This window comes from Raphanus sativus, chromosome 5 (assembly GCF_000801105.2).
Source record: "Raphanus sativus cultivar WK10039 chromosome 5, ASM80110v3, whole genome shotgun sequence".
Taxonomy (NCBI): Eukaryota; Viridiplantae; Streptophyta; class Magnoliopsida; order Brassicales; family Brassicaceae; genus Raphanus; species Raphanus sativus.
The window spans coordinates 30,183,840-30,209,369 of NC_079515.1; the positions used below are offsets into that span (position 1 = coordinate 30,183,840).

Genomic DNA, 25,530 nt, shown 5'->3' on the forward strand with positions numbered 1-25,530 from the left:
TTGTTTGTTTTCAATAATAATATGAAACGCTTTTACGATTCAAAACAAGACCGAATTTAATTGAGATTCCAACAAAAACAAGCCACAGGGAAAAGATCTGATAAACATCATATAGCCAATGGGAAACAATAGATTAGAGATCAGATGCAGTTCACTTCCAATGAAATACTAATTTACTTAGTTAAGAAACAGAGAGCTACATTTTCTCTGTTCCAGATACATTGTTGTCAGCTATACACCTGATAGCAAAGAATAACGAGTAATAAAAATTAAATCTTTCTGATAGCAAAGCATAAGTTATTGGAGAAAACACCCATTATCCAAAACAAGCACAAAACTAAAATAAAACGAAACTTTCTTTATTGAAGTGTCGACCTTCTATTCTACTAGATGTTAGGGTTCTAAAGACTGATCTTAATATAAGAATAACCAATATAAGAATAACCAAGGTGCACAACAAATGTTTAAACATTTGAAGTGAACATGGCGGCCTGAACATGGCTATAAGCAGAACAACTAATGTATTTGAACAAATAGCATCCGCCAAAGTAAGATACAAACCAAAAGAAAAAACATCACCAAAACCAAACTAAAGAAAAGAAAAAAAGTAATTCATTTAAGAGCAAACCTCTCTTTCTTTCCCCTTTTACGTGTACATTTCTGAATATGAACCAAGCTTGGGACATAAGAGATGACACATGGCCAGGTGCAACGAGATAGCTCTACAGTACCGTTATAGACTTGTTTAGACATACCATCTCCGACAATGTAGATTCTGGTCTTATATTCATATAACTTCACTGAGTCCATATCACAACATATTGCCACTTTATTCTCCTCGTCCAACAAGAAGCTTGCCACATTCACAACACTTGGGATGTCAAATTCATCACAATCCACTTTCAAGACGAAGTGGCTCATCCAGGACAAGTCGTTGGCCTCCTCAAAAACATTATTGCTCACCCATATTCTCATCACAGTTGTCGACCCTCCAAGAACATAGCGATGCAACACCGAGAGCTTTTCATCCTTTACAACTGACAGGGCCACTTTATCTTCACAATCCAGATTCTGGAACGGAAGAGGGAGGCGCACAAATGTCTCTGCCGTGAAATCAAACTTCATCAAGAAATAGCCGTTTTCTTTACCATCAGCAATCCAATAAGTATCTCCATTCAAAGAGATGCCACCGAAACATAACTTATGGTCAAGAGCGAATGAATCAAGAACCTTCCAAGAATCAGAGCTAAGCTCATAGATCTCACACTCTGCAAATAACTGGTCGTTTTTATAGTACCGATAATACCTCAAGATTTTGTAGCTATGACCAGAAGAAGAAGAAGATGTGCTGTATCCTAGACTAAATGTATCATCTCTAGATGCGCGGTAACGAGTTACGGGTTTGATGAACCTTGTTTGACCAGTACATGGGTTCCAAACCACAAGTCTAGAGATTTCCTTTATTTGGAATAAAATTAAACCATCGCAGTGATATATCCAAGAGAACTTCAAATCCTTTGAACCCTTTGCACCCTTTAAACTTCTAAGTTTAAAGGTGAGTTCTTCCACGACGCTGCTGTTATGGAGATCTTTGTTCATTAAATAAAGATCCTGATTGCTCAGTAAAATCGACGCTCTTACTGCTTTTCCCAGCCTCTTGTTCTTCTCCACGAACCTGGGATCTCTGAATAGAGCGTACCAACGTTTGCAAGTAGCTCTTAGTTCCCATAGAGACTTGGCAGGAACTCTAGAGAGTATCTCCGATTCCAAATCGTGTGGAAGATTGGATATCATCATCATTCTCTGTCTTCTCGTCTTGACTTCTTGAAGAAAGTTTTTATATATAAAACAGGTGGGTCTTGGTACATAAACTAGGGTTTTAATAAATTTATTAAAGGCCCATTCTTTTGATATTACTATCAAATTTTCATCGGAAATAATACTTTTTATCATGTTAGAAAATAACAATTGCCGTTATTAAATTTTCGTGCAATTTTCTTTATTAAGCTGAAGTATCCCAGATCAACCTTTTCAAACCAAAAAAAATTCCAGATCTATAGGATATTCAAAGACTAAACTCTAAACAGAGGTACAGCTAAGCTATAATTTTTTTTTTTTGGTAAAACATTTATCCTAAACACATATGTATCACCATTACACCAAAATAAAAAGAATGTATCACAACTACGGTAACAAGTTCTGGGTTTGACGAGTACATGGGTTCCAAACCACAAGTCTAGTGTTTCCCTTTGCGGAGCATAACATTAAACCTTCACAGTGAAATATCTCGAAGAAGTTCAAATATTTTGAACCCTTTACATTTCAAAGTTTAGTGAGGGAGATTAGATCAGGGAAGTTTGATGTCGTGAGAAAAATAAACAGAATTAGTGAATGGTGTTTTTCCCTAGTTGGATTGACAACGACTTAAAATAATGTCATACTGATAAAATTGGCATTAATTATTTTATTTTTCTAGAATTTCTTTATTCATGTCGACCTTCTTTTATTTACTTGATGCTAGGGTTCTCAAGTCTGATCTTAATTTGAGAATAAACTTTTTGTAGGTGCACAATAAATCAAACACTGGAAGTGAACATGGCTATAAGCAGAATTTACAATGTACTTGAACAATACCCAAAAGCACAGAGAAAAAAAAAGAGGAACGGAAAAAATCATTATCAAGCATCAGCCAAAAGTACGTACAAACCAGAAGATCGCCAACACCTAAAAAAGAAAGTAATTCATTTAAGGGCTAACCTCCATTTATTTGCCCTCTTTTCTAAATGTGAACCAAGCTTGGAACATAAGTGATGACAAGGGGGGAGTTGGAACGAGATTCCTCTATAGTACATCTATAAACTTCTTTAAGCATGTCCTCTCCAATAATGTATATTATGGTCGTAGAATCATCTGTTACCATTTCTATAGAACAACACAGTAATGCCACTTTATTCTCCTCGTCCAACAAGAAGCTTCGGAAATACATGTTATAGTTATCAAAATCAACTTCCAAGAACAAGTCGCTTCTCCACGACAAGTCTTTATTAGCATCCTCACTAATTTTATTGCTCACACATATTCTCATCACATTTGACCAGCCATATAACATGACATCTGAATTGTCCACAATTTGTAACACCGAGAGCTTTTCATCCCTGACAACTGAAAGAACAAATCTACTCACAAATCTCTCTGTCTGAATCGGAATCGGAAGAGGGAGACGCACAAATATCTCTGTGGTGAAATCAAACTTGAGCAAGAAATAACCACTTTCGTTATCTCCAGCAACCCAATAAGTGTTTCCTTTCAAAGATATGCCATCCCGAAACATGATGTAGTGAAGAGGGAAGGAATCGAGAACCCTCCAAGAATCAGATCTAAGCTCATAGATCTCACACTGAGGAACCCACTCTTCCTGATCGTTTCGATAATCGAAACACCTCAAGATTTTGTAGACATGGCCAGAAGAAGAAGAAGAACATCTGCTGTATCCTAGAGCATAGGTTAAATTAGTCTGGAAACAAGTTCTTGCTTTGATATTCCTCGTTTGGCCAGTACATGGGTTCCAAACCACAAGTCTATCATTTCCATTTGCAGAGCACAACATTAAACCGTTACAGTGAAATATCTCAGAGAAGTTCAAATCATTTGAACCCTTTAGACTTGTAAGTTTACCTGAGACCTGGACAGGTGTATTGACAACGGTATTGTGGAGATCTCCGGCGACTGAATAAACATCACCGTCATAGGTCTGTAAAATCGTCTCTCTTACAGCTCTACCTAATTTCTTGTTCTTCACCACGAACTTCGGATCTCTGAATAGAGCGTACCATCGTTTGCATGTCGTTTTCAATCTCGATAGAGATTTTGCCGGAACCCTAAAGAGTATCTCAGATTCCAAATCGTTTGGAAGATAGGATACCGTCATTCTCGTGTTGACTTCTCGGAAAAGAAAGCTTATTTATAAGATAGGGCTAGGCGTCATACATAAATTAGGGTTTGGTTTATTACAAAACCATTATTTTGTTTAAAAGCCCAACCACTATTGTGATATCCTTTTTTTTGCTGCTTTTTCAGAAGCCCACTAATTTAACAACTAATTGACATGTGAGCAAATATAAAAGTTTCGAATTTTTAATAGTTATAATTACTAACTAGATTTTGATCCGCGCTTTCGCGCTTAAAAAGTGCGGGTTTCTTTTCGTTAACTTTTTTTTTCTTAAATAAAATTTTATTAGATGATGATGTATATGAACGTATTCTTCTATACATAATCGTTATTAGTAAGAGATGCTTTTAAATACATTATGTAAATAAAAATATTAGTATATATAGAGTCGAGCTAACATGTTTTTTTGAGATGTGTTATAGTTTGAAAATGAAATTTGTATATTTAGTTTCAAACATATTAGTAAACCGAAGAAAATCTATATCGCAACAATTCCACTTACACATATTTTCTGTATATTAACTTTCAACATAGAGAAAATCATAACCAATAATATAAAATATTGATTTTTAAAGAATCTAAAATTTTAATATTAAAAATATTTTAGATGTTTTATTTTGTACCCATGTTTGTAATTAGAGTTTTTATAGTAGTGTTTTTGCTTTAATATATTTTTACAATTTGGTTGTGGTTAAAAGCCCATCACGTTTTTGATTATAATAGGAAGGGTCACACTGGTTGTAGCGTACGCATTTTAGGATTGAATATTAAGAAGATTTGATATGATTTTCTAGTTGGAGGAATAAAGAATGTAACTGGAAAATTTATAAATACCGATTTATATAAATTAATAAGAGTTAATGTTTATCCAGTTAAAATAGGTAACATATTCTTTTTTGCAGTTAATATTAAACTTGTAGATCAAGTATTCTTAGATTTTATGTATTTAAAATCGTATGGAAAAAATATTGTTTTGAAGTCTATTCAATAAAAGTTGTTTCAAAATATATTCAGTTAAAATAGGTTAGAGAAATATATGCTAAATATTGAATTTATTAACACAGTATATTAATGTACTCAAATATATTTTTTTCAAATTTTGTGACGATTTCTTAAATATAGATTTTAACTTGTTTGAAAAATATTGTGTATTGTGTTCTAGATTGTCATGTATAACATGTTTTGGACTATCAAATATAAAGTTGCTTTATGGCTAGATTAGTTTGATTAAAATGATACAGTATACGTTAGGTTCTGTTCTGAATCATTTGGCAGATAGAGAATGAATGTGTTTTTTCATTGTCTTTAGGTTATGAATCTTATGATCGTTATTGTGTAGAATATGTATTTGGTTATAAATTGTCATGTATAACACCGTAAGTCTATCAAATATAAACTTGAGCTATCTATCTTATTAAAACAGAAACATTCTGTTAGACCTAACATTTATTTTGTAAGTTTTTAAATTAAATACACATTTATACTTTATAGTTAAACCTACATTAAATCACTAATGTTCCTTTCTTTATACTACTATCCATGTTTCCAAACAATATACTTATTTCTTTATACTACTATCAATGTTTCCAAACAATATATTTTATATACTACTATTAATGTTTCCAAACAATACAATAATTAATCTTAGTTATTTTATATCCATCATTTTCTCTTTAAAATTTTGTAGAAACGTCATAATTTCAGAAATTACAAAATAATGAACTTTAAAATTTGGATTATAAGATTACAAATTATGAAACTATTACAATTTCAATCAAATACATATCTATCTTATTAAAACAGAAACATTCTGTTAGACCTAACATTCTATTACAATTTCAATCAAATACATATCTATCAAAATCGACCCGGACAAAAAAAATCAAATACATATCTATCTTATTAAAACAGAAACATTCTGTTAGACCTAACATTTATTTTGTAAGTTTTTAAATTAAATACACATTTATACTTTATAGTTAAACCTACATTAAATCACTAATGTTCCTTTCTTTATACTACTATCCATGTTTCCAAACAATATACTTATTTCTTTATACTACTATCAATGTTTCCAAACAATATATTTTATATACTACTGTTAATGTTTCCAAACAATACAATAATTAATCTTAGTTATTTTATATCCATCATTTTCTCTTTAAAATTTTGTAGAAACGTCATAATTTCAGAAATTACAAAATAATGAACTTTAAAATTTGGATTATAAGATTACAAATTATGAAACTATTACAATTTCAATCAAATTAGATTACATATCGGTCATCCATCAGTTCAATCGGTTAGTCTCGGGTTTTAGTGACTTTTTAATATGAATATTTTAAAAAACTAAATTGAATTGTTAGATCTCCGGATTAACCGGTATAATCACAATCGGGTTGAATTTAAAAACACTGATTTAAATACAAAAAATATTTTAAATATACACTCTTTAAAAGTTAACAAAATATTTGTTAAGTTATTAGTGAAATTTTTCATCGTAAAATATTCCGCGCTTCCAAAGCGCGGGTCAAGATCTAGTGGCTGTTTAAAGTGTGGCGTTATATAACATGTTTTCGTCAATCAAAACTAAAGTTGGTATAAGGCTGGTTTAATATAGTTAGCTAAACCTACGGTTATATTTAGTTAGTGGGTTAATAATATGGTAAGACCTAATATTTATATTTAAATGAATGGGTGTAGTGACCTTGTATAAGTAGATTTTTTCAGAATGTTTCTCTTTTAATAGAATATAGATTAAATAAGAAAATATATTAAAACAAAGAAGATTATGCTAGTAACTAAAGCACCACCATAGCTTTACAATGTAGAAAAGGATCAGACAAACAATGAAACCAGTTTGTAATATCTATATACAGTCACTGGGAGAAGTGTCAATTTTTCACCCTGAAAATTTCAGTTTAAACTAAATTTTATCCAGTATTTTTATATCCGATATGAACCTGCGTCGAACCGAAAAATCCAATGACTAATAAATAATGGTTATTTGAAAATTCGATAATACTAGAAACATTTTATACCGACAGCCTAAGTATTGGTTGAACCACTAGCTAAACCACTGAGTAATATTTTTCAAAAAAAAAAAAACACTGAGTAATTTTTAGAGTATTTGCACTCTATATCCTAGTTTTTAATGTATTTAGCTGTATACCCAACTTTTATAGGAACCCCACATAATTTGTGTATTTTCATTCTATTTGTTCAATTATATATCCCCTATATAATTTATGTCATAGGTAGTTTCTTAATTTCCAACTTTCTTTAAGATTTTCACCTATTTCACTCTTTTTATTAATTTATATTTTCTTAGGTTTTTAACCTTGTTATTAAAATAAGTTTTGTAATCTAAATAAAAAGTTACTTTTATTGTTCCAAATCTTGATGGTATTTTCTAATTATTTGTTGAACTTTCTGGTTTTTCTTATGACATACGACTAAACTATGTTACTTATCATTTCAATATTTTCAAAATTTTGATATTTCAAATAAATAATGTGATTTGATATTGACTTATTTTTAACAAAGATACTATTACAATTTGGATGTTTTACTTTTGGTTTATTTATATTTGAAATTTAATTATACTATCCACCTTAGACATTTAAAACGTATGAATTTTAATTCTTGATGTATTTTCTATTATATGTCCTAACTTGTTACAAAGAATTGTTATATATATAGTTTAAATTATTTTACATGTTTTTATGTGAAGTGAAATTAAAAATAAGGAATTTTTTTAAAATATTTATATTTTCCAATAGCTAAAATATAAATATATATATTAAATTCCTATACATTAAAAGAGAATTTGTCATTAATATGTTCATATTATATTAGCCATATGACAGTTTCATATTGATTTCAATTTGAATATGCTGACGTGTCAGTTTCACAATCATTTAACAATTAATGATTTAATGTGTTCACACGTTGATTATTTTTAATTAGCTCATTTTTATTTCCTGCATTTTAAATATTTGCATTATTGAAATGAAATTATATCCGTACAACTAATGAATACTATCATTTCGAAAGAAAGAAATTACAAAATCATTAAGATTCTCATCAACTAAAATGCTGGAATGAGAATTTCCTTAGAAACTAAAAAAATTTATCTTGCCGAACTTGATCATGGTTGAGGCTTATGTGAAAGAAGGCAATAAATAATTACGATTGGTTATGAATTAAGAAAACTAAGGTAAAAACATTAGATACAAAGTTGGATCTTTAGTTTAACCAAGTATTATTTTTAAGGAGTTTTTACATCATACCAGCAATTAGAAAATAATCAGATTGGTAGAAAAAGTCAGAAATCAGAAAATTAATAAAAGAAAAAAAATTGGGAAAACGATTGAAAAACAAAATTCAGGTGCAGAATGAAGAGATCACATTATTTTCTGCGTAACTCTAACACTTTTCACTCGATTGTATCATGTTTTTATTATATTAACAAATATTTTTATAAGAAAATACAAGCTATTGTTTATAGATTACGTTAATTTTCAAACATGCCCAACAATATTGACACGACGCCTAACCGTTTTTATTGGTATTCTTAAGTATGGTCCAATAATTTTATATGTTAAATAATCCCATAATATTTATTTTACATTTATTTTATATTAATAAAAGAAAGTAAGTTTCGGTAAAATATCTGAATCAAAAGAACCGAACCGAAATAGATTTGATAGTAATACTCAAACACAAACCAAAAGTTTAATATTCGAATAACCAGACTTGAATCTGATCGAAATTAAAATATTTTGGATACCAGAAATATCTAAATCACAATTATATAATTAAATATATTAATTAATTTTAATTTATATCTATTAGATATATAAAAATAAGAAAATATCTAAAAATTATCAACATAGTCACGAGTAAATATCTAAAATAACAAAAAATGTTCATAATATTGATAATATTTATTTTTTCTCCATCCAAATATTTAAATTGAACTAAATTTTATGTAAATTTAAATATTTAGTCCTACATTATTCAAATTTTTATGTTTTACATAATTTTATTTTCAGATTTTGAGGATTTAAGTATATTTGTATTTTGGTTAAATATTTCATAATTAAAATGGGAATCCGAACTCGAATCCAAACTGAACCCGCAATGATTTAAACCAATCCAAACTAAAATTTGTAAATATCTGAATAAATTTTAAATTTATAACCGTAAAAAATAAAAATCCGAATATATCAAATGAATCTGAACTGACATATGAATGCATCTCCGTGGGAGTTACTACCTAGTTAGTTAATTTAATAAACTATTTCACACAAGGTTGACCAATAATTAGATGATCCAGAAAGTTATTTGGTTCAGCATCCTTGTTTGTTTAAAAATATTGATTTAATCTCTAATAAACTGTGGAAGCACAATAGCATAGTGGTTAAGGTCTAAAGGTTTCTTCACTCAGATCTGGGGTTCAAATCCCAGACTATGCAATTTCTTGCAGATTACAGGAAATCCAGGTTTCAAGTCCGGAGAGAGTGATTTATTAATGCAGATCACGGAAGAAAGATGTACAAGAGATCTTCAACATGTTGCAAGTAAATCTGTTCAGGAGTAGATCTTAATAGTAAACCCAAAAATATTGGTCAACCCTGCGCATCTTTTGAACGATAATGACAACAATACAGTTCAAACACAGCGAAGCTAAATTAAAGTGTTTAGATAAAGCCAAAGAGAGAGAACTCTCCTAGTTTAAAGGAGTTGAAAGACAAAAATATGTGGATCGTATCTACGGTTACTCAGGTCGAAGGAGTACAAACTCGTTGTGAAGTTGGTGCCGATTTGAACGACAAACATTCTCTTATGGACGATGTACTCCTAAATGACGACGACTTTCACGGTCGAAAACTAATTTATTTCTCTGTTCATTTATTAACAAGCTAAGTACAAAGCTGATGTGCTTAGCGTCGGAATAGGTGATTCATTGGAGAAGGACAGAGACAAGGAAAAAAACAAAAATGAATCTGAGTTTGAGCTAAAGACACATTCCTTGAAACTAGAGATTTGTATTTTGAAAGCTTTTCTTCCATTTTGTTGCTTGTTACTACTATTGCTTTTGAAGGTTTCATTTGTTATTTAGTATATTTGCGTGTATGCAATAGAAGATTATTGTATCGTTTGGATTGTCAAATTTAAAACCTACTTTTAGTAAGTTACTTGTGACTTTTGCCTTTGCAAGAGAAACCAACGTTTAATAGATAAAACGCTGCGTTTAGTTGTTTTTTTTAACGTCCGCTTCGTTTAGTTGTTTAAAAGAGACGAGTACGCGCGTTTTGAAGTTGGTTATATAAACGGGGAGAGTTTCAGCGAAGAAAGAAAGAAAGAAAGAAAGAAAGAAAGAAAGAAAGAAAGATCATCATCAGAAGAAGAAATCTTGCGATGGATGATGATCATAAGAAACCGCCGACGATGGAGGAGATTCACGAGATGATGATAAGCTCCTTTATGACTAAGATCACATCTTCTTCGAGACAAGTCGCTAGAGTCCTTCTTGAAGCTCATCAATGGGATGTGGACGCTGCAGTCTCCGGCTTCAACGACGCCAACTCCGTCGCCGTCGCAACCAACACCGCCGACGGATGGAGAAATGTTGCAAACCCTAGAGACCCACGACTCTCTGCAGCTCGAACTCTGTCTTCGATTCTCCGAGTAGACATCCCTGTTTCATCATCTCCTCCTTCGAGTCCGATACGGTTGCGATCACCACGGTCTCCTTCTCGTGCACGTCATCATCCGTTTAGCAGGGAGACGATTCAAAGCGATGAGCAAAAGTAAGTTGGTTATTGTCTCTTTTTAATCTTTCAAGAATTATAGTATTTTACTTGTCTCACAAGTTAAAGACTTAATGAACGTAATTAATTATTATCATAAAAAAAAGGAATTATAGTAGTTGTGGAAGAGATGAATGAATCTTGCTTAGCGAAAATGTATGTATTTTTAGGCACGATGTTGATGACACTGCTGAAGAGTCAGATGATGTCGAAAGAGCTCCTCCTCTACTACCATCATCATTACCAAGAAGACTAAAATTCAGAAGCATGAGCGAGATTCTTTCAGTTATTCCTCAAGTGATCACGCGCATTGTCACTGTTTGGAGGAATGGTCTCACTCTCGATGATAATCCCTTATGGACATTTGATGATCCCCTAAGTAAAGCGTTCCTCGAGGTTTATCATTCTTCTTTTACTTCAGTTCAAGGTTTTGATTTACTTGGATTATGATGATTAACATATGTTTCCATGTTGATTCAAGAAAATTGAAAGCTTGGAGTCACCACGTGCAGTCGATTCCCGAGATGGCAAACAGCGTTTCCTTGTCAAAATCATTAGGCGTCAACAAGAAGACTACCCTGTATGTATATCTCTCTGTTAATGCTTATTATGTTCTCTTGTTGAAAGTTCTTTGGTTCTTAATGTATCTTTTAACAACAGGGGTCGTCATCACCTAAACCATTCCAACCATTCTACGGTGTGGCACGAACCCTAGCCAAGTCAGACGACACTGTCTCTACTGAGCCACCAGCTTCATCAGACTCAGTGACCACAGAACCAACACCATCAGCGGATCCCACAGCGCCAACAACCTCGATCCAGCTCGTATTAGCAGATGGCACACGCCTTAACTCCCGGTTCAATACTCACCATACCATCAGAGACGTTCGAGACTTCATTGACGCGGCTAGACCAGATGCCTCCAGAGACTACCAGTTACTCATCATGGGGACGTTTCCTCCTAAACCACTGACTGACTTAGACCAAACCATCGAGCAAGCTGGCATCTCCAACTCTGTTCTCACCCAGAAGCCCTAGACCTTTTGCTTAAGCACATAAAAGATCAGTTCGATAGGTTACAAATGTTGATATCATTTAAGAAAACATTTTTTTGTTGTTGTTTTGACTTTCTTCTCTCTGGGCTAAAAGTCTTTAAGGTGCTTAACCCTCTTCTTGTACTTAGAATATAAATAAAGGAAGTGTTTGACTTTTATTTGGAGGAAAATAAAATTAGGTTTTCAGTGTGCAATTTGCTCGTTGAGTTTATATATGTACAAGTTTAATTTGGGCGAAAAAGGAGCTGCTTTTATTCAGTTTTTAAAACTAACTTTTTGTATTTTACTTTTAAGAATTTCATATGCAAAATGCCTAACTTTAATTTAGAAAGATATAAGTGCTTTTAACTCCAATTTCATTTACAAAGACATACATATTATACATATAACTCTAACTTTTAAGCTTTTCTAAAATTTTTAATTAATCCATATAAAGATAAAATATGTTTTTCAGAAAAGGAAACACGGACACCAAAAATTCAAAATAACAAATAAACATTAGGCAGAAATAAAAATTATTAAAATGATATGATAAGAAGAAGAAAAGAAAATTTGTGAAAAAAAATTAAAAATTATTAAAAAGATATTATAAGTAAAATAGTTATAAAATTAGAAAATATTTTTTTTCAAAAGAATAAAAAATGTGTTATCGAAAAACAAAACATAAATTAAAAGCTATACAAAAGTACATTAAGAAATATAAATTTACCAAAAATGTAACAAAAATTAAGATTTCTAAAAGGATAATAGTTTCCTATACTTTTAAAGATTAAGCTAGATTTTGACCACACTTTCAAAGTGAGGAATTACCTTTTTAAAAAATATTATATAATAGACATTATAATTTTATCCATAGTTTATATATTTTAAGTTTTACATAACTTTAATTAAATTTGTATATCTCATTTCTATTAATTATTTTTAATGTTAAGTTTGGATTATTTCAAATATAATCGTTATTTTATATAATTTTTTATTTAAATATTTAAGAATTAGAAGAAAATTTTATCAAAAATTCCATTTCTTAGTTTTATCACATTTATACAAGTTTATATGTTAGTCTTACATTGGTAATATAAAGAAAAAGCGTTAATTTAAAATATTAATATATTCATATTTAGACTTGTGAATAGTAATTTTCAATAAAAACAGAAAATATATGGTAATTCTATTAACTAACTGTAATATCATAATTTTAAAAGAATATTAATTTTAATAAATTAATCATTGTATTTTAATTTTTATTTTTGTCAAAAGTTTTATATAAATTTTATTGATTTATAATATTTTGTTTTACAGGATGACATATATTCATATAAATTAATTAGTAATCAGAAATTGAAAATCAGAATAATTCTTTTATTTAGTGAGTATAGTATTTATTTTAGTTTATTTTTGAAAAATAAAATAAAAATGAAACAGAATAGTATTTTTTTATAAATATTTAATATAAACTATTTGAAATACACTAAATTAGATATCACGTTTCAAAAATACACTCAATCAAAAATATTTGAACATTTGGATTCAAAGTTTAGTGATTATTTTTCATGTTTTAGTATTTTACGGGTGGGGTTGGATTTGTTAAATTTTATAAATAATTCTTAAACGTTTATAAATGGTTTAGGAGGGTTAATTTTGTCCTTTTTATGGTAAAATTAAAGTATTTATTAAAAGAATTATCATTTAAGAAAAATTGTATGAAATATCATAAGTTGACTACCATTTTTCAAAATAGCTTACATATGAGTTAGGTTTACTGATTATTGTTTAGGAATTATTATTGAAGAGTAGTGTTGGGTTTGTAAATTTTATAAATGATTATTAAATATTTATTAAATGATTTAGAAGAGTTATTTTAGTATTTTCATCATAAATTTAAAGTACTTATGAAAATTTTCATCATTTAGAAGTAAATTTTAAAAGTGGAATTAAGTTTGGGATGAAATTAGAATTCCCTCATCATTTAAAAGTAATTTGAAAAAATGTATCAAAGTTGAGCTAAAGTTAGAATTTTCCCCTGTTAAAATTGTATCATATTTAGTTAATATATTTTTGATGAAATAACTCATAAAAAAAAATTATCAATTGTAACTTGTTTCACTATAATATAAAGTAATATAATATTAATTAATTTTATTTATAAATTAAATATATATATATATATTTATTTGGTTAAATTTTTGATATTTAAATTTGAATTTTTTATTTTATAAATTATAACTAGTTATAATTGATTTACTAATTACTTTTATAATATTATTTCTTTTTTTAACAAAATAATATTTTATTTAGCTAATAAAATTATCACACTCTAGAATGATTTCTTAGCATTATACTTCCAGGATATATTGACTAAACTTAGAAAGAAAATATATACATATAATCAACCATCAAAAAGATTAGTACTCTTTCTAAATCAGTCAACTGTACAAATCAGCCTTGGTTCTTGTGAGGCTCATAGACAAGCAAAGTTCGAAACCGCATCTCAAGCATGAAACATCGAGACTCATCTGCTTATAAAAAGGCCATGGAAACATGATTTTCATATCGATAAATTTCAAATGTGATGTAAAACTAGCTTGGTTTTGATTTTGACTTTCAAAAACAGCAACACTAATTGTAAACAGTCTTTTTTGGTTGAATTAATTTAACATTCTTTCAAAAAAAAATTAGTCAACTGTAATTATGAAGGTCTATACGTCCCCTGTCCGAATGAATGAATCATTCAACGCATTTCTTCTTCTTCCTCCTTGTCGTCAAAGTCAATGATGGCACATTAACTTGCATAGTCTCAAGCTTTGTACATTACTTTAGAAGAAGTTTATCCAAGAACATGGATTCTTCAGGTCCCAATTCTTGAACTTCAATGCCTTTAAATAAGTATATTTTTTATCTGTTGATGATCCCAGTTTGATCTTAAAGAACTTGCTCTATTTAGTTATGGGTTTTGAGATTCTTGAAATTAGATTATTTAAAGTTGTCAACTTTCTCCTTCTTCATCTGAACAAAACATGAGTTGAGTAACTAACTATGTTTGGTTTCTAACTAAAGCCAAAACTAAGCTTAACTAATTCATAAATAATTAATTTAAGATGAGCCGTTTCACAAATAGTTCGTCACGTTTCATGTCACAAAAAAGCAATTGACCATCGTGTCTCCAACTTCCTTCCTTCATGTTTCTTGCCTCTTGTAATCACAAAATGTCACTCTCAAACATTCCTTTTAAAATATTTGAACAAGCCTTCTCTTCTTGAGAAATCAAGCTAGTATCTGATATAGCTGACTTCTCTAATTTGTCTTCTTTTAAGGCTCAAGATGAGTGTAAACTGGCTATACTGGCTCAAAAATGGATCTAACCTCAGATTGGTGATCTTGGTTCTGTGGTTAGTTTGTTATGTTGGTTATGGTCAAGTTGAGGACACACATGACTTCAACAATCCGGCTGCTCTTCCCCTCTTTACACAGATGTTTTACCGTAAGCTCTCGAACAGCACTGCTGCACTTAATCACGAGCTCGCAACTAGAGCCAAGTTTTGCGTCAAAGACCCGTTAGTTTTCTTTCTCTTGAAACTACATTCTTGCGTTTCCTTTGCTTTGCTTGGTTTCTAGTTTTGGATACTTGTGTCTTACTGCAATCAAATGTCTCATTTTCTACAATATTTTACCTTAGTGTGTTGTTTGTGTACTAAAGTAACATGCCCTAAAGAGGTCAATTCTTGGATCTTAGATGCACTGATAAAGCTCTTTTACCTTCTTAGGTCCTATAGATGCAGTGTGTTTTATTAGTGTTACAAATGTTTTAGGTGCAGTGTGTTGTTTTAGTTTTACAATATTATAAGATTATCCTTGTTAAAATCACAATCTCAGGGATGCTGATTGGAACAGAGCTTTTAATTTCTCCACCAACTTGGATTTTCTGTCTTCTTGTATTAAGCATACCCAAGGTAATCAACTTAATTTCACTTAGCACAAATCATTTGTTACTTCGTGGTTGATAACTGATTAGGAACTCCAAATCTTATCTAATGATTCTTGGAGTTTATCTACTGACATAGATTTCAGATTTTTGTGCATATTTTTTTATGTACAAGTGACTTCTTGTTCTTGGAACAGGTGATATTGGTAGGCGTATTTGTACTGCAGCAGAGATGAAGTTCTATTTAAATGCTTTCTTTTTTAAATCGAGTAATCCAGGCTACTTGCAACAAAATGGGAACTGCAACTTGACTTCATGGGTCTCTGGTTGTGAACCTGGATGGGCTTGCAGTGTTGATCCAACCGAACAAGTCGACCTGCAAAACTCTAAAGACTTTCCAGAAAGGACAATAAACTGTATGTCTTGCTGTGAAGGGTTCTTCTGCCCCCGTGGCCTCACTTGTATGATACGTAAGCTGTTCAGAGACTCTGTCTGGTTATTAGATATATTAATATGGTCTGAATCTAGTTCTAATTTTTTTTGTTTGTGAAAAGCTTGCCCTCTTGGTGCTCATTGCCCCTTAGCTACACTTAATGAGAGAACAAGTTTATGCGAACCGTGAGTTTTTTTGTTTGTTTTGTGTCTGTTATTAGATATGTTAATATGAAACAATGTGACGTTATATGATGTTGAAATGTCATATCTATATAGGTATACTTATCAGTTACCACCAGGACGACCAAACCACACTTGTGGAGGTGCGAATGTATGGGCTGATATCAGAAGCAGTGGCGAAGTGTTCTGTTCCGCAGGATCATACTGTCCAACGACCACTAGAAAAGTAGCTTGTGATAGTGGGTACTCATGTCTTTATCCCTTCAAATTATGTTCTATCATGACAACTTATCCTCAAAATGCTGTGTTACTACCAAACTAACTATACTTGTTGATTCAGGAACTATTGTCGTATGGGCTCTACATCTCAGAAACGTAAGTCTTTCTAGTTATCATAATAAAGCATATCTGCTTGTCTCTTCATGTTTGTTAACAACTTCTTGTTCTTTGCAGCATGTTTCAAGTTAAGTTCTTGCAATCCCAACACAGCTAATCAGAACATGCATGCTTTTGGTGTTATGGTTATTGTAAGTTTTTACTTTTCAAGTTATTGTTAGTTAATAACGAATATATCCAAGTGATTAAGCTTTTTCTACAAATAAAGAGGCTTTTATTAGGAATGTTCATATTCTACAAATAATGAGCACATACTTGTATAGGAGTAGAGCAACACAATATATTATAATTGACATTCCTAACTGTTTTCAATTTGTTTCTACAGTTTGGTGTGATCACTATTCTACTCATTATATACAACTGTTCTGATCAAATCCTAACAACAAGGGAGAGGAGACAGGCGAAATCTAGAGAAGCAGCTGTGAAGAAAGCTAAAGCTCATCAGAGATGGAAAGTTGCTAAAAAGCATGTAACTGAGATCCGTGCACAAATAACTAGGACATTCTCTGGTAAAACACACAATCATAATGTGGAAGCTCACAAGATTGTGGATCGTGGGTACTCTTCAGACGTAGGCATGTCCAAATATTCAAGTCCCGAGAGTTCCAGAGGGCATAAGAGCAAGAAATCATCTAGCCAAATCTTGAAGGATGCATATAGTCAGATCGAGAAAGAGAAAGCCATGGAACTAGAGAATAAAGACCTAACCTTCTCAGGATTAGTTAACATGGCTACTTACTCTGATCAGGTGAGGAAGAGGAGGACTCTCATGGAGCTTTCTTTCAAAGATTTAACTCTTACATTGAAATCTAACGGTAAGCATGTGTTGAGATGTGTGACCGGAAGCATGAAACCAAGTCGTATCACAGCAGTGATGGGTCCATCAGGAGCAGGAAAGACGAGTCTACTTTCTGCTTTGGCTGGCAAAGCCGTTGGGTGCAGTTTGAGTGGTCTGATTCTTATAAATGGGAAGCAAGAATCAATCCATTCGTATAAGAAGATCATTGGTTTTGTGCCACAAGATGACATTGTCCATGGAAACTTGACAGTTGAGGAAAACATTTGGTTCCATGCTAAATGCAGGTTACCTGCAAGACAATCAAAAGGCGATAAGGTTCTTGTGGTTGAGAGAGTCATTGACTCTTTAGGGCTACAAGCTGTGAGGAGTTGTTTAGTTGGTACCGTAGAGAAGAGGGGAATCTCAGGAGGGCAGAGGAAACGAGTGAATGTTGGTTTGGAAATGGTTATGGAGCCTTCGATTTTGTTCTTGGACGAACCTACCTCTGGCTTGGATAGTGCCTCTTCACAGCTTCTTCTTAAAGCACTTAGACATGAAGCTCTTGAGGGAGTCAATGTTTGCATGGTTGTTCACCAACCAAGGTATGTATCTTGAAAACTATTGTGAACAAACGCGAATTAACCACGAAGAAAGTAAGAGAGAAAATACTATTGAGGCATCGGTTTTAAGGTTTGTATATTGATTGTTAAATGAATAATTTACAACACGTTAAGACTCTTATTTATACAACCTAAAACGTATTCCCTTAGACTCGTATTTATAGAGTTTCAAATGTGATATTACAACTTCGTAGACTGGTATTTATACAGCCTCAAAGAGAAAATGTATTTTTTAACATAATGTTTCTTTGTTGCAGTTATAGTTTGTTCAGAATGTTCCAAGATCTAGTACTTCTAGCTAAAGGCGGCCTTACTGTTTACCCCGGACCAGTCAAGGAGGTCGAGGAATACTTCTCAGGTCTTGGAATTATTGTACCAGAACGTATCAACCCTCCTGACTATTACATAGACTTTTTGGAAGGAGTTGTGACTGATTTGAACTCTGATGTTGGCTACAAAGAGCTTCCTCAAAGGTGGATGCTTCACAAAGGGTACTCGGTTCCTTTAGATATGCAAAACAACAACAGTGCCACGGACCTTGTAATGAATCCAGACGTTGTAAACAATACCAACTGTGATGAAGAACAAACATTTGTCAGAGAGCTGTGGGGAGATGTGAATAGTAATTTAAGGTTGCAAAGTGATAATATACGGCATAACTTCTTACAGTCGAGAGATCTGTCCTGCAGAAGAACTCCTTCTATGTGGCTGCAATACAAATGTTTCCTTGGAAGGTATGTACTTTCTAACATTAATCTCCAAATTTTAAAGAGGACCCACCTTGAAATTTTGGGAGCCATAAACAATTTAGTAAGAATTTAAACCATTTTTAAAAAAAATAATAATTTGGGAGTCTATGCTTATATATCAGTTCTTTAAAAATTTGGGTTCAGTGCTAATGTTTCACTTAGATATGTCCAGAACTGGCTCTGGTTGAGAATCTAACTGTTCTTGATTTACAGGATAGCTAAGCAGCGAATGAGAGAAGCCAAGTTACAAGCCACAGACTATTTAATCTTATTGCTAGCTGGGGCTTGTTTAGGATCACTGATCAAAGCAAGTGATGAGAGCTTTGGAGCACCTGGTTATACCTACACCATTATCGCCGTTTGTAAGTTAAAAACTTGCTTACTACACAGTTTTTTTTTAGAGAATTTGTCTTCCAAGTCTTTCTTAATTGGTCTTTTTTTTGTCAGCTCTTCTGTGTAAAATAGCAGCTTTAAGATCATTCTCACTAGACAAGTTACATTACTGGAGAGAAAGTGCTTCAGGGATGAGCAGCTTGGCTTGTTTTCTTGCCAAAGATACAATAGACTGTTTCAATACACTTGTCAAGCCATTGGTTTATCTCTCCATGTTCTACTTCTTCACTAACCCGAGATCAACTTTTTTCGATAACTATATAGTCTTGGTCTGCCTTGTATATTGTGTGACTGGTATTGCATATGCATTGGCTATCTTCCTCCAAACTGGTTCTGCTCAGCTAGTAAGCTCTCATCTCATGAGTAGAATATGAATCTCTCTGCTAGCTTACTCTAAATTTGACTTCGGGTCTTTTGCAGTTTTCTGTTCTGCTTCCAGTAGTTTTAACACTTGTTGCAACTCAACCAAAGAATAGTGAAGCTATGAAGATCATAGCTGATTTATGTTATCCAAAGTGGGCTTTGGAGGCATTTGTGATTGGAAATGCTGAAAAGTAAGGCATAAAAGAGACATTGCCTCTTTCTTTTGGTTTGATTTATATTATTATATATATACCATCTGGTTTTACTTGTGGGGTTTCCAGGTACTATGGAGTATGGATGATCACTCGATGTGGATCGCTTATGAAGAGTGGCTACGACATCAATAAATGGAATCTATGTATAATGATATTGCTTCTCATTGGCGTGGTCACTCGTAATATCGCCTTTGTAGGGATGCTTATACTTCAAAAGAGGTGAAGAAAAGGTCTTTCCGTTACCGTTTGTAATCTGCTTTTAGCTCTCAGGGCTCTGAGGCTTGGAAGTAGGAGAAGAGTTTAATGGTTCGGCGTTTGGTTAGTTGGTTACGTTCGACGACCAAGTTATATAGCTTACTTGTGTTATTCTCATCTTAGTTCATTGTCTTATTATTAGAGTTACAGACTTTGTTCAGGTCTTTTGGTGATTTCAATGTTGGTGTTTATACAAAGGAAAAAAAAAAGAGAAAGTGTTGGCATGTTTAATAAGATGATCTATAAGTTCTCTTAAAATCTTGGTTTGTTTCTTAGATTTTGGCATGGAAGCGAACTAAAACAAAATAAAGAAAAAAACATCTAGAAGAGTAAAAATCGTAAGCAGTGGACAATTGATTGGAATGAGAACAAGATCAGCAAGACCATTGTTGTTAAAAATTTGATTGAAAAAATCAATTACGTTGGCAACTCGAAACGACACACTGGACAAAGAATATTTGATCTCTAACCACTTCACAATACATTCATAGTCAAAGTCATGTCCACAAATTAAAGTCACAACTGTTGCTCCGTTGCTAAACTCTTGCAAGCAGATTGTGCATCCTTCCACCTCTATTTTATTATTTTCTTCATTTTTCAGTTTTGGTCATGTATGTTCTCCTGGTTAGGGATTCAACCACGAGATTACTAACAGGTCGTGACGGAATATTACTAGTCTCATCGAACGAAAGTTGAGCCGCTTCTAACATTTGAGCATCATCATCATCCAACTCCAACCACACTTCCAAAGCATTACCCAAAGCATTACCCAAAGCATTACCCATATTAGGGATGTCAATTAGACATTATTCCATGGTTCACCCATGTCCAAACCCATTTGGACTAAACCAAATTAGACCAACAAATATAGATGTTCAATTGGGTTTAACCAATTAGACCCAAATTCAATGGGCTTAATCCAAATGGACATGGGCGGCCAAATAATAAAAAATTATATAATTTTTATTTTGAGGAAAAAATCAAGTCTCTCCAAAACTGTAAAATGGAGATTTCCCGCCAAAATCCTAAAATTGACTTTTTGAATTTTCCTTTCAAAACCGTAAAATTGAGATTTCCCACCAAAATCGTAAATCGATTTTTTGAGTTTTTTCGCCAAAACCGTAAAATTGAAATTTCCCGCCAAAACCGTGAAATCGAGTTTTCCCGCCAAAACCGTAAAATCGAGTTTTCTCGCCAAAATCATTAATCGAGTTTTCCCGTTAAAATCGTAAAATCGAGATTTTCCGCCAAAACCGTAAAATCAAAATTTTTAAGTTTTTCCACCAAAACCATAAAATTAAAATTTCCCGCCAAAACCGTAAAATCGAGTTTTTCCGCCAAAACCGTAAAGTCGAGTTTTTTCGCCAAAACCGTAAAATCGATTTTTTCCGTTAAAACCGTAAAATCAAAATTTCCCGTCGAAACCTTAAAATCGAAATTTTTTGCCAAAACCGTAAAATCAAGTTTTCTCGCCAAAATCGTATCTATGCTTTTGAATTCAACAAAACATAATAAAATTATGTTAAAAATGATTTTTTATGTTAAAACTGATTTTGTATTTGGGCTTTTGCAGAAAGCTTATCTGGAATTGACTAATTTGATTTGGACAATTTGGACTTAAAACAATTTAGATTTAAAAAATAAAATGTCTAATTGACTACTTTGTCCACTTGGACAAACCCATTGAAAATGGACAGCACATTTGACATCCCTATTCAATAAGGCCATACATGCGTTCACTCAAATCATCGAGATCGTCATCGTTGATTCTTATTCCTGATTCATCTATCAAGAAATATTCTCAACTTTCGTACGCACAATCGATGAATTCTTGGTCAACCCGATCGGTCTTGTAATGCTAAGATATGGTAATTGATTTTGTGGTTCGACTTAGCTAATTTCATTCTTGAAAACGATGATCAACAAAAAAAACAAAACATAAATAATCAAATTGAGACACTTTGGTTTTGTTGTTTATATTTCCTCGTTGTATGAAGATCAAAACAATGATTGTTGGTTCAGGAGTTCTTGAATAAAAGCTCTTTATATAATAAGATTACTAGTGTATGATTTCGAATAGTACTGTATTTAGGATTTGAAAGTATAATCTGTTACGGGAATTCTTGTTTTTCCTTTTTAAAGTAACAAATCAATTTAAAAAAAAAACATTTTCTTGTATCAAATTAAAAGTAAGATTTATATAATCAAAATTCCATTGCTAAAAAGGATTACAGTTGTAGGATTCTTGGGTTGATAAATACTAAAATAAATTATTAAATTGCATAATTTTCAAAAATACGATACAAATTTCAATCTTCTCAAATCTCAATAGAACAAAATTAAAAGTCTCAATTTCTTTTATTTTTCTCGTCAAACTAATCAAAAAAGCGTAAGTACTTATATCGAAAGAATAAATTACGATGACGTGGCTAGATGTGATTGGTGACTAGCATTGGATTTAGAACCCTTGAAGCTGTGCCTTTAATTGAGAAGACAGCGAAGCCAAAAATACCTTTATTTATCAAACGAATAATGTCACAATCATCAACACCGATTCATCATCGTCATCTTCAACTCGGTCTTCTCCTTTCTGCCGACATCTAACCTTTGTCTCAAGATTCGAAGAAAAATCTATTTGCTTTGTCGGAAGGGGAAGGAAAGTTTGCGACTTTGACTGGTTCTGATGAAGCTTCGACAAACCCTGAATTGATTTGGTCTCTTTCCTATTGAGATTTTGAAGGGTTGAAGAAGAAGAAGAAGAAGAAGAAGAAGGCAAGAACATAAATGGGTTGTGCTGGATCAACACAGTCGCAAGGAGAAGGTTAGATCACCACTCTATCTTTCGGATCTCTTGTAGTTTATCGCTTTCATTAGCTGTAGATTGGGCGTGAACAAATCTTTTTTTTTTCTGTTTCGTTAAGAGGAGATAAAGATGCGGACTTTCTATTTTTAGAAACCCTAGATGTATAATCAATGTGCTGAAATGTTCAACCCTCTAATCCCTAAAAGTAGGGTTTTTGTTAGTTTCTGTGTAGAAATTTAGGGTTTTGCTAAGTTTTATCTAAACTTTTATGGGCTTATATTGATTTATGTGATGTTCTAGTTGGACCGACCACACAAAGCTAGCATGTATTTGCTAGGATCTCTTGCCTTATGTAATGTTGTTGTTGGACCAGCTTGTTTTCAGATGTTGTTGTGTATTGTCTGTGTGCATATCTCTTGCCTAACCTGAAAATGCAAAGAGATCCTAGAAAATAAGACACTGTTGCTCTGAGAGGACTCTGTTTCATTTACTTAACACTATGATTGGCTTCCTCTTATGGAAAGAAACTAAGTGATATAAGGGCAGTTTCTGTCTTTTTAATCCTAGTTGGGCACTAGAACGATAAATGCATTTGATGGTGCACATAGGGGAGCACATAGATCCATTCAATGGAGACTGTCTGTGTCATGTTTTATATGGCAGCAGATGTGGATAATTTGTTGTTTATTTACAGGGTCAGTGAAGAAAATTAGGAAGCCAAAACCGTGGAAACATACTCAACCGATTACTAAAGCTGAGCTTATGAAACTGAGGGAAGAGTTTTGGGACACTGCTCCTCACTATGGCGGTAGGAAAGGTAATTCATACTTACTTATATCTCTATCTTGCCTTGTTTTGGTTCTCGAGTGGTGCTTTGTTTTATACGGTTGATTACAAAAGAAATGAATAATTTGTAGAAAAAGGGTAATAGTGATTGGAAGAGGGAAAACCAAATCATAAAATTCTAAGGGCTCTACCGGGTTCGAACCGGTGACCTATTGATCTGCAGTCAATTGCTCTACCACTGAGCTAAGAACCCTTTTGATATTCAGATATTAGTTAGACAAAAAAAGATGCTTATGTAGTTAATAGAGTCTTTGGATTTGTAAAAAGATGTTAGGAAGAGGGGGAAAAGGAGGATTTAGAGGGCCCTACCGGGTTCGAACCGGTGACCTATTGATCTGCAGTCAATTGCTCTACCACTGAGCTAAGGACCCATTTGGTATTTAGCCAAGAGTGCCACATAGAGAAGATTATGGGATAGGCAGTAATTGAAGAACTTGTTAAAAAGGGATGATATTAGGTGTGGAAATGAATTTTCAAAAATAAAATTTAGAGGGCCCTACCGGATTCGAACCGGTGACCTATTGATCTGCAGTCAATTGCTCTACCACTGAGCTAAGGACCCTTTTAATGATCTTCCTCACATGTTTGATCAAATGGAACATGAATTAGAGTGTGTCAGTGTCAGTGTAATACAGTAGTGGATCAGTGAACTCATAGAATTTTTCTGTCAGAAAAAATGATATGCTCTCTGTTTTCTGTCTTAGATGTTTTGCCTCTGATCTTAACATCAGCATGTTTGTATCTTAAAACAATGGTAATCGCAGAGATATGGGACGCACTTCGAGCTGCTGCTGAAGCTGATATATCTCTTGCGCAAGCAATCGTGGACAGCGCAGGGGTCATTGTTCAGAACAATGATCTCACTGTCTGCTATGACGAGAGAGGTAAAAAAGAAATCATATATTCTTCCTCTTGCCTCTTATTGGTTACACACTCCTGACTAGTCACCTATTCTTACTCCGCAGGTGCTAAGTATGAGCTACCTAAGTATGTTCTAAGCGAGCCTACAAACTTGGTGGAAGACAATTGATTTTTAAGAGATCAAGAACATTTCGAAAAGACGAGACAAATGTAAATCTTGTGTTGTGTAAGTAGTTCACATTAGGATTCTCTGCTTTCGTCTATTTAACGCTTTGAAAAAATGATTCCCACTTTTCTCTCCACCTCTCTCTCTGACTTGTTGTACCTAAGAACGCAGATTGTTACCGAAATGCTAAAGACAAGTCTTTTGGTTTCATCTTGATCTGTTTTTATTTTACACAATTGCTATATGTGTATTGTTGCTTTCAAGAGGTACTTTGTTCAGTCATGGTTCATGGCCAGGCTCGTACTTCTTTTTCGTGTTCATGTTCTAAAGTCTCTTTGTTTCTTTGTGGACACTATCCGACATCTCAAGTCAGACATCAATGATCTATCAATATGATCCGGGCTTGCACACAGTATCACCACTTGAATCATGCTTATTGCTTCTTCTTTGTTGTAATCTCTAGAGCTACTGTGAGTGTTGTCGTCTTCATTAAGCTTGCCAAGACCAAAGTCTTGTATTTTGGAGTTCCTTTCTTTGTCTTTATAACACACTAGTGGCTTTGATGTCTCTGTAAACAATCTTTTGTCTCCCTTCCTATGGAGATTTGTTAGCCCTCTCGTTACCCTGTCCCGAAACAGATCTTCCGGCTTGTTTGCCAACCCAGTCTCAACTGAGTTTCTTGAAGACCGAACTCAAACTTTGAGTGTTTGATCATTGATGGTGCATAGC

General features: G+C 32.8%; 4 protein-coding genes, 3 non-coding genes and 1 pseudogene across 7 annotated transcripts; 3 read left to right on the forward strand and 5 right to left on the reverse strand.

Moving 5' to 3' along the window:
- Positions 1 to 491: 491 nt before the first annotated feature.
- Positions 492 to 1,811, reverse strand: LOC108858747 (putative F-box/kelch-repeat protein At3g17540). Its single transcript, XM_018632625.2, has one exon. It carries the CDS (start codon positions 1,798 to 1,800, stop codon positions 613 to 615), a length of 1,188 nt encoding a protein of 395 aa, XP_018488127.1. The 5' UTR covers positions 1,801 to 1,811; the 3' UTR covers positions 492 to 612.
- Positions 1,812 to 2,574: 763 nt separating this feature from the next.
- On the reverse strand, positions 2,575 to 3,948 carry LOC108860298 (putative F-box/kelch-repeat protein At3g17540). Its single transcript, XM_057010342.1, has one exon. It carries the CDS (start codon positions 3,926 to 3,928, stop codon positions 2,780 to 2,782), a length of 1,149 nt encoding a protein of 382 aa, XP_056866322.1. The 5' UTR covers positions 3,929 to 3,948; the 3' UTR covers positions 2,575 to 2,779.
- A 6,346-nt stretch (positions 3,949 to 10,294) lies between these two features.
- On the forward strand, positions 10,295 to 11,967 carry LOC108860858 (plant UBX domain-containing protein 5). Its single transcript, XM_018634709.2, has 4 exons — positions 10,295 to 10,767; positions 10,938 to 11,163; positions 11,249 to 11,347; positions 11,428 to 11,967. Exons 1-4 carry the CDS (start codon positions 10,376 to 10,378, stop codon positions 11,803 to 11,805), a joined length of 1,095 nt encoding a protein of 364 aa, XP_018490211.1. The 5' UTR covers positions 10,295 to 10,375; the 3' UTR covers positions 11,806 to 11,967.
- A 3,031-nt stretch (positions 11,968 to 14,998) lies between these two features.
- Positions 14,999 to 20,093, forward strand: LOC108860685 (ABC transporter G family member 24-like; annotated as a pseudogene).
- Positions 20,094 to 22,637: 2,544 nt separating this feature from the next.
- LOC108857570 (uncharacterized) lies at positions 22,638 to 25,011 on the forward strand. The gene is made up of 4 exons (XM_018631561.2): positions 22,638 to 22,946; positions 23,623 to 23,745; positions 24,539 to 24,658; positions 24,740 to 25,011. Exons 1-4 carry the CDS (start codon positions 22,910 to 22,912, stop codon positions 24,802 to 24,804), a joined length of 345 nt encoding a protein of 114 aa, XP_018487063.1. The 5' UTR covers positions 22,638 to 22,909; the 3' UTR covers positions 24,805 to 25,011.
- TRNAC-GCA (transfer RNA cysteine (anticodon GCA)) lies at positions 23,896 to 23,967 on the reverse strand. Its single transcript has one exon. It is a non-coding gene; the product is annotated as a tRNA-Cys (tRNA).
- On the reverse strand, positions 24,074 to 24,145 carry TRNAC-GCA (transfer RNA cysteine (anticodon GCA)). Its single transcript has one exon. It is a non-coding gene; the product is annotated as a tRNA-Cys (tRNA).
- Positions 24,265 to 24,336, reverse strand: TRNAC-GCA (transfer RNA cysteine (anticodon GCA)). Its single transcript has one exon. It is a non-coding gene; the product is annotated as a tRNA-Cys (tRNA).
- Positions 25,012 to 25,530: the final 519 nt, after the last annotated feature.